This window comes from Nymphalis io, chromosome 1 (assembly GCF_905147045.1).
Source record: "Nymphalis io chromosome 1, ilAglIoxx1.1, whole genome shotgun sequence".
Lineage (NCBI taxonomy): Eukaryota > Metazoa > Arthropoda > Insecta > Lepidoptera > Nymphalidae > Nymphalis > Nymphalis io.
In genome coordinates, this window is record NC_065888.1 from 8,538,262 (window position 1) to 8,555,897 (window position 17,636).

A 17,636-nucleotide genomic window follows, 5' to 3' on the forward strand; every position below is an offset into this window, starting at 1 on the left:
GCTTCGTCAGAGAAGAGCACAAAAGATCTTCAATAAATTGTCGCCTGTTATGAAGACTTAAGTTAAAACAAGGTCACTGCCCCCTCTTATTTATTTTTGTAATAAATTGAATGTTTTTATTTGAATTATTTATAATTCCAATACTCTTGTCAAAATATGATTTTAAAATCATGGAATGTTAACATTTAGGAGGTGCCAAAAATTTACAAAACGGAAAAGTTATTGAAATGTATTAAAAAAATATTTAGTTAAAAATTATAATAAGAATGTTTATATATAATATTAATATTTAAATAATTATATTCCGCCTATTTTAACATACTACTTACCTAAGTAGTAATAAAGTTATATCAAAGGGCACACTAGAACAAAGCTCTCATATCCTCATCGTAAGTGAAAACCTTAGTATAGTTTAGATCGCTGGCAACTTCAGAATAGTAAGTTATAATTTTTGTTTTTTTTTACTATTTAATTGTTTTGAAACCAATTGTGGTTCTAATTAAAAGTGTTTTTATTGAAACAAATAAATTAGTATCATCAGAAAATACGAGACAATATCTTATGTTGCTCTTGTGTTCATTATATATCTCAACTCAAAAAATATTATTTTATTTTAATAGTTCTTCCAGTATAGCAAAAAGTTACCGAGTCTCTGACAGTTGTACTTACGTCATGGCTGGAAAGGGATAATTGATTTGACTTTTGTTATTCACACTGGGCATCGGTGTTGAATTATATTATAATTGTAAATTAATTTATGATTAAATAACAATACAGTACCTGAATAACATCCTTTTTTTTTAGTTTAGACCAAGTTTTTTCACAATGGAGATATTATTATTAAGAACAAAGTGCAAATATAAATGCATTCTCTATTTCCCCACTCTCGTAATTCGAAGATCTCAATCCGACAGAACCAACGAAACTTTAGTTGCAGTCTGCAGAACAAACGTGAGTTCCAGCACTAACGTTTTAATAGCTCGATCCGAGATTTGACCCCTAGCTGGCCACTAGACTAAAAAGACAGTCAATACAAACATTAACACACAGATACCAGATAAAATACTGCGTTCGTGTATAATTATTATTTTACAATACTATTTATTATTCAACACTTTCAAACAATATAATGTGTATACTTAAATAAATTGAATGAACAAAAGAAGGCGATGACTAAGGCGTTTTTATTTCAAGACGGTAAGCAAATTCTTAAAAGTAACACAAAAAAAATTGTATTATACCTACATATAAATCAAGACAGAAATATCAAAACTGTATTAGGACAACACAAAGGTCATTAAATTTTATATAGTAGTTAAGCGAATGGATCAATATAGCGTGTCATGCGATGGAATTTTAGAAATTAGGTTACTTGCAATAATTTGTTTCGATTATAATAATAAACTTTTGAGCTGTAATAACACATTATTATTTTACCTTATATTCAAAAGTAATGAATTTTGTTGTGATATATGGAAAATCATATTGAACGCCACGAAGGTACTGTACTATAGATATAATATTATTGTATACATACACACTTAAATATTATTTAATTATACCTACTAATGCAGACATCCGTAGACTTTACAAGCCGCTGTTAATAAATTACGAATCAATACCTACCTACTCATAAGTATTTTTAATATGCAAGTGCTTATTCAGAAGACACAATGTAAATATTCAGTAGTTAAAAGATTACGTAATTCATGAAGTTGACATAGCACTTCTAATAAAATATTCCAAAGTGTGATATTTTCCGAAGTTTGCTTGGCCTTCAAGATGTAGGAACGCTATATATGTACGACTGACGTCATCAAAGTAAATAACGACAAAGTAACTACAGGACACCGTGGTCATTACGCTATTTATTAAAAATACACTTGTTCTAAACAGAATACTTTTCGTTTTGGGTAAGTTAACCGAAACATATTATATTTATCATGTTTCGTTTCTACAATTTAATTCAACGACATCAATTAGCGTTGATAATAATTAAAGTTTCTGATGTGGAACAGATTTGCCTTCTCACTTCTTTTAAAGTCGCTAAATGCGCTGCATGCAAAGCATTATATTAATCGTTTGTTGTACACGTTGCATCGCCTGTATGCTTAACTTATATGTGATAGCGGTATCGGTGAGTGCGCTGCCGCCGGTAGTGTTTAGTGTTCCTTTGGCCGTGACGCCGAGCGCCGCGACGCGTACTTACCTCGTACCGCGAAAACAAACTATGCAATTATCTCCCTTTGATAAGACGATACAGCTCGTTATCAGTTCGTGATAAGTTAACAGTGTGATACCTGATAAAAAAACCAAGTGGCCGACGCCTGTATTAGTGTTCTTACATATTATGTAAAACTCTGAAAGTCGAAGTTTCTCAACTGGTGGTGCAATTATGACGACGATGGCAGGGTCTCGTAAGACGGTCTCCATTCATGACTACCCTGAGCACCTGAATCCGTTTCGGGAAGAAGATAATCACCACAAGATCAGGTTCTGGACGATCGGACGAAGATTAAGCAGATCTAACAGCATCACATTTTCTGGGATTAAGGACCTAAAAAATTCATGGTGAGTCATCATATATTTAAATTTTGCCTGTGAATATTTTCGTATAATTACGTAAACCCTGCTAATGATATTTAATATGTATACTTTATACGCTTGCATGTTTAAGAAAACCCAACATCTTAACAAAAGTCAAAACCATATTATATATAACCATATTATAGCCTTTTACGCCGAAGGTTGTGGGTTCGATTCCCACCCAGGAAAGACATTTATGTACATGAACATAGCTGTTTGTCCTGAGTCGGGGTGTAATTCTCTACATAAGTATTTACAAAAGAAAAGTAGTATATGTAGTATATCAGTTGCCTGGTTTCCATAGTACAAGCTCTGCTTAATTTGGGATCAGATGGCCGTGTGCGAATAATGTCCCAGGATATTATTATTATGTTTATTAAATATTTTTTGGATCATTTATTTTGTACTTATTTAAAGTCATTTTGATGTAATTTTCCATATTTAAACAGATCATTGTTAGATGATAACTCTACTCGATGCTAGCAATTCTAACAATAGTGTGTGTCATACTAGTGAGAACTTAATGTTCAAGAATTTGCGGTCTCTATCACCACAAACACAATCGAGTCTCACTTTTAACCTCTTTGTTAACTAGTTTTGTATCAGCGATATCTTCGAAAAATAAGAAGTTTATTTCATTAAATCTTTTCTTATACAGTACAGTACAGTACCATACCTTTAATGTACTACCGAGCCAAAACCTTTTCATTATAATCTCTATAATATGATCTCGCTAGGAATTTAATCTTCAAGTTTTATCTTCTACTGAAAAATTATTCTTTTATATAGTTCATGTTAAATCTTAAATATTACCTAACAAGCTAAAGCTTGCATAGAAAATATATTGGTGTAATATTTTATACACATGTGTTTCAATTCAATTATCACTATTAGCCAAGTTATTACGAAGTGCAGTACGACGAAATATACCGTGTATAGCAGTCATAGTTACCGAATGACATAAAAACACTATTTACCTACATCTGAAGGATTTCATTCTGATTAAACAATTCGTATTTTATATACAATACATATTTGAATACGCGTGGTAAAAGAAATATTGATTATACATTTTTACTTTAACATAGCTATTTAAAAATGTTCTTGGTATGTCCTAATTAAAATACAGTTTTCGACTAATTTGTCTCGTGAATTAGTCATTATTGCATAATTAAAGTTCCATTATAATTAAAATTAAGTAAATTTGTTGTTGTATAACATCAAAGCAGCTGCTTGTCGATACGTAATAGCTTTTCTATATCGACAAAGGTTTTGAGATAATTATATCTCTCTTCTTAAGAAAGTGTCAGAATTGTAATATCTCGGACATATCGTGACTGAGAATATAAAGGATGACGATGACATGGCGAGGGAAAGGACTGCTACTTACGTCCATTATAATATTTTGGTTAACAGGTTTCCACATTGCATGTGAAATGAATTTTATAGCGTTTTGTTAAACACGTAAAGCACACGTGCGGCCTATGGATCAATAATATGCAAAAGGCCCACAATGTTCTTTGGGTAAAGTATAATAATGTCTTAATTTTAATATTGGGACTCATTTTCTATCCATAACGAGGCACACAAACGTTGTATACAGATCATAATATGCAAACATCTCGTTGCTGATGTTCAGAGTAAGGTACTAACTCCAAACTAAGAGTTAAAGCGAAAACCCTGACCGTTGACTGTTTCATAATGCTCGATATATATACCAGGCCCCTTAGCCACTTATACGTACAAAACACAAATATAAATATGTTTTTTTTTTTATTTTAAATTGTAAACTATGAAACAAGGTCTGCAGTGAATACATTTTATTTTATTGTGATTGTAAAATGGTCTGTTTAAAGGAAAACCAATCAGTTATTTACAGTTAGTTTCAATTGTTTTAGCTTACGACTTGGCACGATCGTATTGTACAGTAATGAAGAATAAAAGAAAAAAATACCTAAAACCACTCGCGAGCTTTTACCAAGTTAAAATGTATAAATTACAAAGTCCAATTTTGAGCTAAGCTTTTGTTGTATGATAGTTTTTTTTTTAATAGGCTTTCAAAGGCCAGACTCGGGTGTCAAACATGGGGCAATATCCATTCGTAATTTTATTATTAAAGTGAATTTGAAAGTTAAATAAAAATAATAATCAGACTCTCCTACACATAACTCTAGTTACCGTGTGTAGAGTCCGAAAGCGTAAACACAAACACGACCTAACGTCCTCACCCAGATCAATAAATGTTAAAAATAGCTTACCTTACAGAAGTATATTTGCAAATAATCAATCACAATATTTATATATTTTTGTTGAAGCAAATCTTTTTTTTAAACTTTTTAAAAGATGCTTATTTATATTATATTAATAAATTGACGCGTTATCATTGGTGAATTCGAGAAAAAATAGCGTTTTGTATGTCGGCGAAATTCATTTATTCAGCCTATGCCGGTGGGTATAATGGGATGAATTTTTTTTAGGAATTGCTTATAAAATGAAAGTGAGCACTGAATGGAGGATGAAAGTTTGTTTGATTGTTCGTCATTTTTGTTGATAGAAACAAGTCAATCGGCATTTATGCTTCTGTATAAACTAAAATATGTTTATTACAGCGTTTTAAAATAAGGAGTAATAAATAAGGGAATGAATGCTTGAATGGATGTTCGTCATTTGTCAAACTACAAACGATGAGAATTCAATATTTAGGCTTCTGAAGTATTAATAATAAATTATGTATTTTATTTCCAAAAATGACATGAAGATGTGACCCTTCTATTTAATACAGTGTTCTAATTTTTTTTGAATTCAGTAATTGTTTTTAAAACACTGCTGTGTTCAAATTATTTTGTTAGTATTGAGTGCAGGTTACCCAGGTTGTGATCCACACATAAGAATAGTTTGCAGGAATTTGTGAAGTTGAAATAAAAACTATTAAATTTATTCAAAATAGTATTTTATACATCATTTGAGTAACTATTATGGCCGTAAATAAATATGTAAGTTTTCTTTTGGTTTAGCATTTTAGTAAGATTTTGTGGTAGTTTCCGCTAATATACTAACTATATAATAACGAGTTGACCCCCAAATCTAGGCTAAAATAGAGGAATTCGAGGGGGAAAACCGAGCGAAGCTTGTTCACCCTGGTAATGTGCATTAATCAAGAACTTTTATAGTACACGATATAGATATAACAGAGCTAATAGCAAATCGCATGATATGTGTAAATCTAAGGCTTATCTTTACTACTACTACTTCTTCGATTAGAATGGGGGTATATTATTGATTATAAAACATGCAAACAAGTTCTGTACTTACTGCTCTTCTGGGTAGATACCACCCATTCATCAGATATTATATATGTTTTTTTCCAGTTTGAAAAGTGAGTGAACCAGATTAAAAAACGCGCGACGGCCATAACATCTAAGGTCTCAAGAATGGTGCAAGGAATGGTAAACATTTATACAACACCTATTTCTATGGGCCGTGTGGACAACTTACCGTCAGGTGACAAGCTTGTCACCTGATGGTAAGTTGCCAGGTTATTTAAAAAACATTAATGAATACATTGAATTTTTTTCTTGGTACAATCCATATTTATTTATTTAATTTTGTAAAATGACGATGCTTTGTTGTAATAATCTATGTCAGTTAATATATTCTGATTTTATAGTATATGCTGCATAATCTACCGAGCTTCTCTATATCTATGTTAGCATTTTCCCGTGAGATTAGTGCAGTTCTGTCTGGTTCAGTACCATGACATTCAATTCCATTATATCCAGAATGAACCGAATTATATCCGAGTTATATAACTATGAGAGCAAAGGACAAAGCTTAGGCCATATGATTGACAGCTCATAAACGGCCTCGTACAATATTGTGGTATGTATCTGTGGGTATCTTTTACCATGCATTCATTTGGTTTGCCTACTGCTTATATAAGAAAATAATTTGTAACTGCAAACACGTGATTCATAAAATACTTTTTATAAATCTTGGCCATCTGAAGTACTCGTTCGCCTTAATTTTATCTTAATATAATTACGAAGAATATTTATCATACAAAAAGAGTTTGAGTCATTCCAGCGGGCATTTATAAATAGGCAGCGATTTATAAATAGTGTTGATGTCATATTATATATAATACTTGAAAAATATATAATAGTATATATAATACTTGAAAAACAAACGAGAATCAACAATCAATTATAGACTATTATTGACACCCTTTTGCTCATATTTGAAAGTTAAATATTTTATCATGCTTTTATCGTATACTTATAATGCAACTAAATTATTTAAATATTAAATTTTATTAATAATGAATAATATTCCGCGTGGTCATTTGAAGTTTTGATTTGAATGTATTATTTAAGCCCCCAATGTAAATAATTCCTATGTAATTAATGCATTTTCTTTACGAATGTATCTTGTAATGTAATCAACTACTTACTTCATGTATTACGTATCGATTTATATTTTTAATCATTTACGATGCGACGGTAATCTGAGGAAGTTTTGACTGTTTTAAAGGTAGATTTGTCTGTTGATAAGATTTAAATTGATATTTTTGTACCAACAAAACAGCCAACCAAACAATTTACAATCATTGGATTACGTGAGTTATCTTTCTTTTAATGATTTGTAAATATATATTCAAAAATAATATTTATCACAATAAAAAAGGTCTAAATTATCAACAATTTATTAACATAAATTAATACCTAGTTTAATTATTTGTCACAATTTTTTTCTTCAATAACCATTATATCTATTATTCTAGTAGATATTAGGCTAAACTAGACTGTAAGGATATAGTAAATAAAATAACAGTACACTAGTGAAGTATGACTTCGTTATAACAAGTTTATTTTAAAGCTACTAAAATAAGGTTTCATGCAACATATAATATACACGTACCTATATTTATATGTATTTATACATAGTGACATCGTCACATGTATATCCCATCGGCAACTCTACACGACCCGAAACATGTGCAACCCCTATTCCATTACGTCTATGATAGAGCTAATAGAGATTCGTTACGTTAGAGATACGTTAGAGTTAGAGAGACGTTATTCTTCGTTAAAAATTTAAAGCGTCGTGGCCTTAATCGGTCTAAAAGACGTCAACAAATTAAAATCAAAGGAAACACCACCGGGGGCTAGCTAGCCTATTCAACCTAGCCAGATCAAGAAGGCGGTTGGTCTTCTTGTATGGTTAAGTATACCTGTACATTTTTCGTTCTAAGGATAAATCGAATATATACTCTCATACTTTTTATCTAGGATGTATTAGTAGTCAGTAGATAATGACCTAGTGGTCATTGTGCGTGTTCCAACTCTACTGCTTCCCCATCGACCGATCTTACAGCACTTTCCAACTTGTGTTCTGGCCTCCGAATATTCTCAGGTTTTAGTAGGTACCTTTCTTTGGTTTCACACTTCTTGATAAATCCAACTGACTCTACCGTATTCCATTAAGCGGTAGAAAATCTATAACATGATTAAAATCCTTTTACCACCGTACGATATTGGTCTCATGGTTATACATTTGTATACTAAAAACGTTCCTTAATACAACAAATGCTCAGGAGTCTGGACGTGTCTTGGCGTCAGTCCAAGAATTTCATTACAGGATCCCCTCTGTTTATTTAATTACTTTCGTATGAGGATATTATACATAGTCAGTCAATATTATAGACGACGCTAAATATAATTTATGAATATTTTATAGCTATAGTTGTTTTTCATAAACAGACGTAGCTTTGAGACGACTATAAATCACTGTTTTGCGATCTTTTCATTTCTAAACGACCTCCACAATAGGTACGGCAGTGGTGTTTTTTACATTTTATTATTTTTAATGAATACAAACGACGGAAACCTAATACCACACCGCAGCACAACTTCTGTGTTCATGTTCCACTATACAATAAATTGTTAATGACTAGCAACATAACTAGATACATTTGATACATATGCATATGGGGGTATATATTACCGTTTTATCTCACGAAAAAAAATTGCAGTAATTTAAACATATAATTAGAAAAACTTTGTTTCTTTCTCTTTCTTAGACTGCCAGTCGGTAGGTTCAACTATGAAATCTACTGTATATTGTAAGTTTTAAATTACACAGAATAACGTATATTTTCATGATCCTAATTTTTAATTAGGTAAATTGCCATTTCCACCAACCCGCATTGGAGCAGCGTGGTGGAATAAGCTCCAAACCTTCTCCTCAAAAAAAAAAAAAGGGAGAGGAGGCCTCAGCCCAACAGTGGGACATTAACAGGCTGTTACTGTTACTGCCATTTTAAGCTATTTTCCTTTTTTCTACATTTCCGTGTTATTGTACAACGTTAGTTCAGTAGTAGTGTCTAAAAGTCAAATCAGACATAACTCATGTTTATTGAAAACTCTGACGCTGATGCAAACAATGCTTATTATATTTTGCAATCACGTAGACTCTGTGTCAAACGGTGTATAAATTAAACATTTTTCTACACAACATTTTATTGTTAAATGAAAACGGAATCATAGATGATAAAAGGAAAAAAATATTGCTATATCTATAAAAAATAAGTTACGTGTACGTTCAATTCGATTTCTCAACGATATTTTAACAAATGAATTTAAGCAATCATGTCGGCAATAAAGATGTAACAAATTAATTGACCATAGCGGCACTAATAACAATTTCAATTGGTCTAGCGCCAACCGTTAGTTAAATTAGAAATATTTTTGATTTCTTTTACTGTCGAGAATTTAGCTGTCTGACAGTTTTACATTTAGCTTGTTTTTTTTTTTAATTATACTTAATATGATTTCGAATGCACCGTGTGGTAGTTGTACTTGATATTTTTGGAACAATGATAATTATTATGTATACATAATTTTTATTATGTTGAGCGGTTTAGCGCTTAATTTATATGACGTCGTTTATCACTAGTTATTGCTCGATATAAAATATCAAAATAATTTTTAATTATGAAAAATAAATAAAAATTATTTTAATTTCAATTTAATTCAAGTAATTGACAATCTAATAATGTTATTTGACAGTATAAATTACTGTCAAATAACATTATTAACATGGTAATCATTTTAAGCTTTTTTTGTAAGCGTCAGGTTTTTGTAAACCTTATAATGTATTTATATTAATTCTTTAAAAAAGGACACGTAAGTACCTTATAACAGAACATAATTAAAATACAAAACAAACATGTTTTTAACGTTACACGCTTGTTCTTTATTCATTTCAAGGAATATGAAGGTCATGTTCACTGTTATTTTAATGAAGCTTATTTTTTTTGTTTGATTGAAATGTCTTTATGATTAATGTAGCTCATAGGTAGGTACTATTTTACTTCAATGTTATTTGTGTACTATACTAAAAAATAACCAGTGATCTAACATAATAAGAAATTCCGTTTCTGTGTTTTTTTTTTTTCTTAAAGTAATAAAAGAAGTTACGTGATTAGAATCGGGTAATCAGATACATTGTTAAAGGAATGATATCATCAAAGATAAAACAGATAATTTTAATAATATAAAAGAAAATTAAGATAAGAACAAGAATACAAACGTGAAGTAGGTCATGTGGATACTCATCATTGTTTGTTTAGAGCGTCAGCCGTTCATTAACACTACCTATTTTTTCGAAGGCCGCAGCCTCGGTAGATGTTAACGAATATAGCGATTAGAAACTTGCATCAGTATTGATATCTGCAGTTATGTTCTTACGAACGCACTTCGTATATTAAAACCGCCTTACGCTGATACGCTTTAAATGTTATAATATTTATAATAGGTAATGTCGCATATTACTTTATAACATTTCACGATCGTGGTTTGGTGGATTTCGAGTTCGTGTCATGGAGTAGCACTACTGGACGACTGGATTGGCTTGCAGTTTTGACTTTATTACCGTTACATTGGTCATTAATATAATACTTATGGATTTTGTTTGTATAACTGTAGTTATAAGGTAATTCGAATACCAACGCATAAAACATATAAGTCAGCTGTTATAAAAATACATTACATTCGCAGTCTCTTGACCAACAGTAAGTATTAAAACAAATATGATTTAAGACGTAATTATTAAAATCGTAGTAATTTATAATGCTAAATATTACCTTAGAGTAATCTATACTAATATTATAAATGCCAAAGAACCTCTGTCTGTCTGCCTGTTACGCTTTCGTGGCTATAACACAACCGATTTTGATTAAATTTGGTGTAAAGCATCAACCCCAAGACACATAGGCTACATAATCTATATTTTTATACCTAACACCTACCACTCACTCCCCTTTAATAAGCGGGCGAAGATTACACAAAATTGTACTCTCCAATATGAATTACTAATCTAATAAATCGTGTGCTGAACAAACATTTACGTACTCCTTGCCTTGTACCTTGTAGGTACAATTAGTAGTTAATAAGTTTTGTACCTACGTTTTGATTTCAAAGAAAACAATATACTGATGTATTACTAGAATGATTTATATTATTTTAACCGAAAGCAATAAAACTCTGCTCAAATACTCTTGGTTCCTCGAGGTATAATTTCGACTATGGCGGCCATTTATAATAGAGAGTAGTAGCGCAGGTATTCCAGTGCACAGCTATAGCTGTGAAAATAAAGGGAAAATAATGTAACTATATTTGTGCATACATGCACAAATAGTTACATTATTTTCCCTGACTCTCTTAACACGATTGGCTACAATCCGCCACGACGACCGATATATTGGAGAGTAAATACAGTCGACTTCCAAATTCCGAGCTGCCTGTATATTAGATTTTTTTTATTTGTGCTTATACTTTATTATCGTTAAGATATTTTCTATACTAATATTAGTATCAAATAAATTGCATGAATTTATCAGTAACGAACATAAATAATATGCAAGATTGCTAGTCCCCATCAAGGGTAATAATGTTGGTTCAAGAACAGGTCAAATCTCGTTTTATCTCCACGACCTAGCCGATTTAATGTCAGACATACGCGTGCAGTTTAGTGTGTTTACGAATGTAAAACATTAACAAGCTAACATGTAGGACGAATGACAAGCAGTTACGTTTTCCTGTACTATTCCATTTGAACTGATTATCTCATAAAACGTACATTACTTTCAAATAAAATGCTACTCAGCTAATCGCAGTCTACTGAAGGAAAGCATCCCAAGGTGATTGGTGTGGTTCACTATTGATTCGCATAAAATTAAAATCATAATTTCTGTTGGCATACTTTTACTTATTCTAATGATTGTTACGCATAACATTAATTCTATATTCGTTTTTACCATAATTAGGTACTATAACGATTTAGAAACAAACGCACATTGATGCACTTTGACGAAAGGTACTTTTTTGCGTTGGGTTAAATAATTTTTATGTATAATATAAACGTTTTCACGGATTAGAGGCAACGCAAAGGCCAACAGCTACACCTTAACCTACTACGAATAAAAAAGGCTTTTAACTTTATGCAACTCAAAATTAGACTGAAAAAGTATAGCCCAAATTATACAAGTATGTCTATGTATGTAGTTTTTGAACAAATCTAGGTATTTTTATACGTTAAAGGAGATTGAGATGAATACTAAATTTAATGGTTATTTCAATTTAATTAGTATTTATTTCTTTATTTTAAATTTACATTTTTACATCATCAATATGATTCAACTTGACTGCCTCGTTGGTCTAGTGGCTATATAAAAGGCTGCAGGTCCCCAGGGCCGCAGCCTTAGGTATATAAAGCCACAGCAGCAGCAGCCATCAGCACGTAAAGCCGTTGGTCCTGCGCCTAAACTCTTTCCGGTCGTGTCGAATTATAAGTGAGAGAATAGAGTGCATCTGTCTTTGCACACACTAGTGCACTATAATTTATTCTGCACAATTGGCTAATTATCATAAATCAATAAATAGTCATTTTAAATAAAAAGAAAAGTATTTTGCACAGATCGAGCGCGTAATGCCGGAAAAGTTTCATTAATAATAATTAAGTTATTCGAGACTATTTTCTATTATAGAATTCATCAACACATGACACTAAAAAAAATTGTTTTTTTTTTGTTTACTTTATTAATTAGGTAGTTATTGTATTTAAGTCACAGTTATGCCAAACAAAGGTTAATAAGGATATGCATCATTTTGGGTTTACATTTAAAAATACCTTCTTGTTCAATATTCAAAATATAAGCAACAATCGACCTAAAAGGAAAACTTACGGAAACTCTATACCTAATTTAAATATTGATTCATTTATTCATCAGTTTTTAGATGAACATTCAATTAAACGGTGCACGGTGGTCATATTATTCTATTATTTTATTAGGGTCGAGATGGCCCACTGGATATAACACGTCAATCCTCCGCAAATCCATGCGATTGAATCCGGATAAGCACCACTGAGTTTTAATATGCTTAATATAATTCGTCTTTGTAATTCGTATCATAATCACTTACGAAAAAAATTTTTGAGGACTGGAGTATGGGATGATACATTTTTGCCCAGCAATTGCTAACTTTCGAGTTGTTATTATCTATCTTATCAATTATATCTAACGATATACGTTGCGATATTACTTCGAAATGAACACAAAACATTGATACATGTTTTAAGGAATAGTTAGGTACATATAATTACTAGATATTTCGTGAAAAATAATAAATATTGTCTTTTTTTCCATATATGTTACTTAGACAAGTAGTTTGGTTTACAATTATGAAAATATTAATATGTACCTATTTTAGTTACTAAAGGTGGGTGTGCGAGCTGGACGTTCATCCGTCCATCCGTCACGGCACAATTGTGACCGCTCAAGTGGAATCAAGTGCACTAAACTACCATTACTTTTGTCTGTGGCCATTGCGCCTACAGACATCCGCTCACCGCAAAGATCTTTATACGTAACAATGGAAATTTGACCACCGAATGTATAAAGACATTATCTACCCACATTCCAATAAGGTATACAATTAATGAATCATTCAATAACATTACTCCGTTTCGAAGCACAGACGCAGAACCGATTAAGTATTTAAGGTTGAATATTGGTATATAAGTAAATTTGTATTAGCAATTTAATTCAATCCAGTACATATTTTGTTTTAATATAAGTCACATTAATATTTTAATTTGTTATATTACATAAGCGGTGCCAATTAATTATAGGTTAGGTACCTATAATACATATACATACATTTTTGATTCCACTAAAGTTAACCAAACATAATAGTACAATAATATTTTTTATGATATATTTTATTATAAGAGAAATTTAAAACCAGGCAAAATATTATATAAAGTGACTTTAGTCTAATTAACATGAGGTAGAAGCTAGTATTCCATATTATCCAGCGTAGTCTGTCCGTCCTGTTCTAGATAAGTAACTTAAACCCATAAATACACTGCGTATTTACAGGCAAAAGGGGACGTAACATTCAAAAATGGGTAACGGCGCTTCGGCAATGTAAGGAAGCAGTTATAATTTTTAATATATGAGTCTTGAAGTAGAACATGGAGGAATATACGAACGAGTGCACTTTTGCCCTCTTAATTTAAAAAAAATGTTTGTATATAATAATTGTGCAGTGCTAATTAATTCTAATTTCAGGTCTTTGCGCTCTTTTATGAGAAAAGGAAAGAAAGGTGAACAGGCCACTTTACAAGACAGTAAAAAAAACCAAGTTAATGGCGGCAACAGTCCTGTCGTCTTCAGGCGAGCTTTACAATGTAAGACCATAATAATTTACGTATGTTTAAGTCGTACTAATAGTATTTAAGTTAGAGTAACGGTGGTTGGTGGTTTGGTGCATTTGTCTTAAAAACAATAAGTTTGTACAAACGCACGAAAAAGAGGTTTAATTATGTATTTTTATATTTAAAAGTAAAAATAGACCAAGTTATATATAAACAAAAACAATTTTGTATTCTATTTTTAAAATTATTTAAAACGTAATACGAAATATGTCGTCCATTTACGTTTAAAACTCACCACAATTTAAAATATACTATACTAATTTTAAACATACAATTACTATTATTTTACTTTTAAAATAACGAAAAATATTTTTTATTTTACTTGAAATGAAACTGAAAACTTTAATACAAGTATTATATTTTAGTTAGTAAGAAAGAGTGTAAGAAGAGTGTATTTATGACATACATTGCGGTCAGAGTTAGTTTAAAGTAAGTAATAACAGAAAATAAAATATAGAATTTAATAATTGACTATCAAAAAATAACTTCTGGTAGGGCTGTGTCAACACGTCAGAGCGTCGCGGTAGCATGCGCAAGTAATCCCGTGGCGCTCCTCGTTATGACGGAAAGTGTACCGCTGGTTTTTAGTGGATATTCCGATGTACGGGGCGCACTCGGCTTTTGGGCACCGGCGAGCGCCACATACCCCCCACTGTGCCCGTGGGGGAAACGCGTAAAGCGTTTTTCCAGCGTTAAAAAAAAGGCAGACAGAAACACCTAAGTCCATTCCATTTACTTCAGTTACGTTATCACCAACAAGCGATTATTGCTTTACCGTGGGCTAGTGTTATTATGTACGAAGTGTAAAAAAGTTTGATTGAATATTTGTCAGTGCAAAAGTAGCTTCCCACGGGCTGCGGTTCCATGTGCCATTGAAATTACTGACTTTCAGTAGATCCAATAAGCTCTTATAAGGCACAATTTCCGCTCGATCCATGACTTCACACGCAGGAAAACAGCTTTAGAAGTGTTTTGCACCAACTTCAACAAAGGAGGTTCTATATACGTCGCGAATTATTTTAAAATTGTTGGTGGCCTATTTTTTGTCTGCCTTTTTTTCTATCAATAAAGCTCAAAGTTTAACATGTATGCATTGTTTAAATAATAAAACTCTTACAAGTGGAGAAATTTGATATACTTAATGAAAATTGCAGATTCCTCAACGTCTGGAGCGCGCAGTACGGTTGGATCACCGGAGCGTGCGGACCGCTATGTTTACGGAGGTTCCGTCACGCCACTACCGCGCTCACGGTTTCAAGAGCGCCTCCGTAGTTCTCAACAGGAAATCAATTCGCTCAGGTATTTATGTATTTTATTTTTTCAAAGACATAGACATACATATGTGTTATTAACGCACAAATATTGACTATATGTATAAATACACATTATTTTATATAATTAATCATTAGTCACTTTAACCAATAGAGATAAACTAAAATTTAATTAAACTTTATTCCAAAATGAGACAATATGTAATACGAAATTTACTTACGCAATTTAATACTTTAGAATTACTTAGACTTCATTCATCAAAAACCTCGCTTGAAATATGATAATAAAAATATTTCCATTTTTTGTAGTCCCACTCCCCGTATGGCACGTAGCGATATTATGGGGTCAAGGCTTAGTGTCGAGAGCACAAATCCTTTCGACGAAGCGCCCATACCACCCGTACGCGCATCTCGAAGAAAGAAAAAACGCGCTCCACCTCCGCCCACCACGTCAACTGCTGATGACTCGGTAATTAGTATTCTGTTATTAATGCTAGCTGGTAAACTTAGATCTTCGCTGGCCCTTATCCTATTTATTTGAGATCGACTCATTGTCGGCAAAAAAGGGTGATGCTTTAGCGGGTTAGTTGGTTACCCGCTCCCCTATGAATCGTTATGCGACATGGCTACTGATATTGATGGCTCAGCCTCAAGCGACATTTTCCCTTAGTAGTCGCCTTTAACGACTCCCACAAGTTGTGACGGGATGGTTATGAAATAGAGACGATAATATCCAATATAAAAAATATTAATAAGGTAAATAAACAATTAAATCAAATTTGGATTTGCTGCAAGAAGTAAAATATGTAACACGTTTTTTACAGATGAATAGCGAGAACTTGGAACTGCGCATAACAGAAACTGATGACAGTAAACACTCTAATAATGTTGATGACGATATTGAGGAAATGAATTTAAAGGTGGAACTTAAAATAGTCGAAGACGAGGAAAAGAATATAACACTTATTGAACCTGAAAAGACTAAAGTTCCTGATAAAGTTGACGAAAATCATCAAATAGTCGCAGGTGAGGAAACCAAAGAACTAAATAGTATTAATTCCATTGAAACAAAACTTGAAGAAACGGCCGAAAATAGATCGAAATCAAAAGAAGATATTCTTGAACAGGTTTCCTTTCCTAAGGTCGATATATTAAAATACAGAAGGAACTCTAGTGTTAATGAGGATGACATTAAACTGCGACGAGGAAATTTAGAAGATTTTCACACATTATCGAACAAAAGGAGTAAAAGTTTAACAAATACTTTCGACGGTAGTTATGTGGCTTATGACGTCAATTTAAATCAAAGTACATGTTTCGATATAAATAGCAATGAGGAGCCGCAAAAAGTTGTCTGTAAAGTATATGACGACTCTAGAAAGGAGAGCATAGATATTTCTATTTCGAGTACAGAAAAAGATTTTTTGGAGATCGATAAGGCAACGAGAGAATTGGAAAAAGAAATAAATAAACTTAACTCTGCCTTAATAGAAGATGATTTTAATTTTGATAATAATAACAGACTATCGGTATCCGAGATAAGACAGAAATTTGATAGAAGTGATGCTAGTTCACCAAATCCGATACCAAAGCCTAGAAGAAGTCACTATGGCGAACCTAGTACAGTTAATGGTAATATCTAAACGTCATTGGTCGACAAAATTAATTAAAACATTTTAAATGTTCCATCATAATCGTAATATACTTTTTTTAAATATTAGGATCTCAAATTTTTTATTTGTTAAAATTTTCAACTTTATTAATATGAAAAACGTTATTAAATTATTTAGTTAAAAAAAATATATTTGACGCCAAAAATATTCTTCATTTAATTAATTTAATAGTTAATCTACTTAGCATAATTATAATTTATGGGGATAATCTTGTAATATACTATATTAAAGATAACAAGGAGCAATAATTTTTTCACATATATAAATATCATCAAATAATAAAAGTTTAAACATCTATATTAACTTCATACTAAAATATATTGTCATT

General features: G+C 31.7%; 1 protein-coding gene across 2 annotated transcripts; it reads left to right on the forward strand.

The window, feature by feature from the left end:
- The first annotated feature begins 2,109 nt into the window (after window positions 1–2,109).
- LOC126771695 (uncharacterized) lies at window positions 2,110–17,355 on the forward strand. 2 transcript variants are annotated; one of them, XM_050491756.1, is made up of 5 exons: window positions 2,110–2,571; window positions 14,219–14,337; window positions 15,519–15,663; window positions 15,945–16,104; window positions 16,460–17,355. In XM_050491756.1, exons 1-5 carry the CDS (start codon window positions 2,396–2,398, stop codon window positions 17,276–17,278), a joined length of 1,419 nt encoding a protein of 472 aa, XP_050347713.1. In that variant the 5' UTR covers window positions 2,110–2,395; the 3' UTR covers window positions 17,279–17,355. The 2 variants fall into 2 exon arrangements, with proteins under 2 accessions (XP_050347713.1, XP_050347803.1); XM_050491846.1 differs by lacking the exon at window positions 2,110–2,571 and adding an exon at window positions 13,349–13,572.
- The last annotated feature ends 281 nt before the right edge of the window (window positions 17,356–17,636 follow it).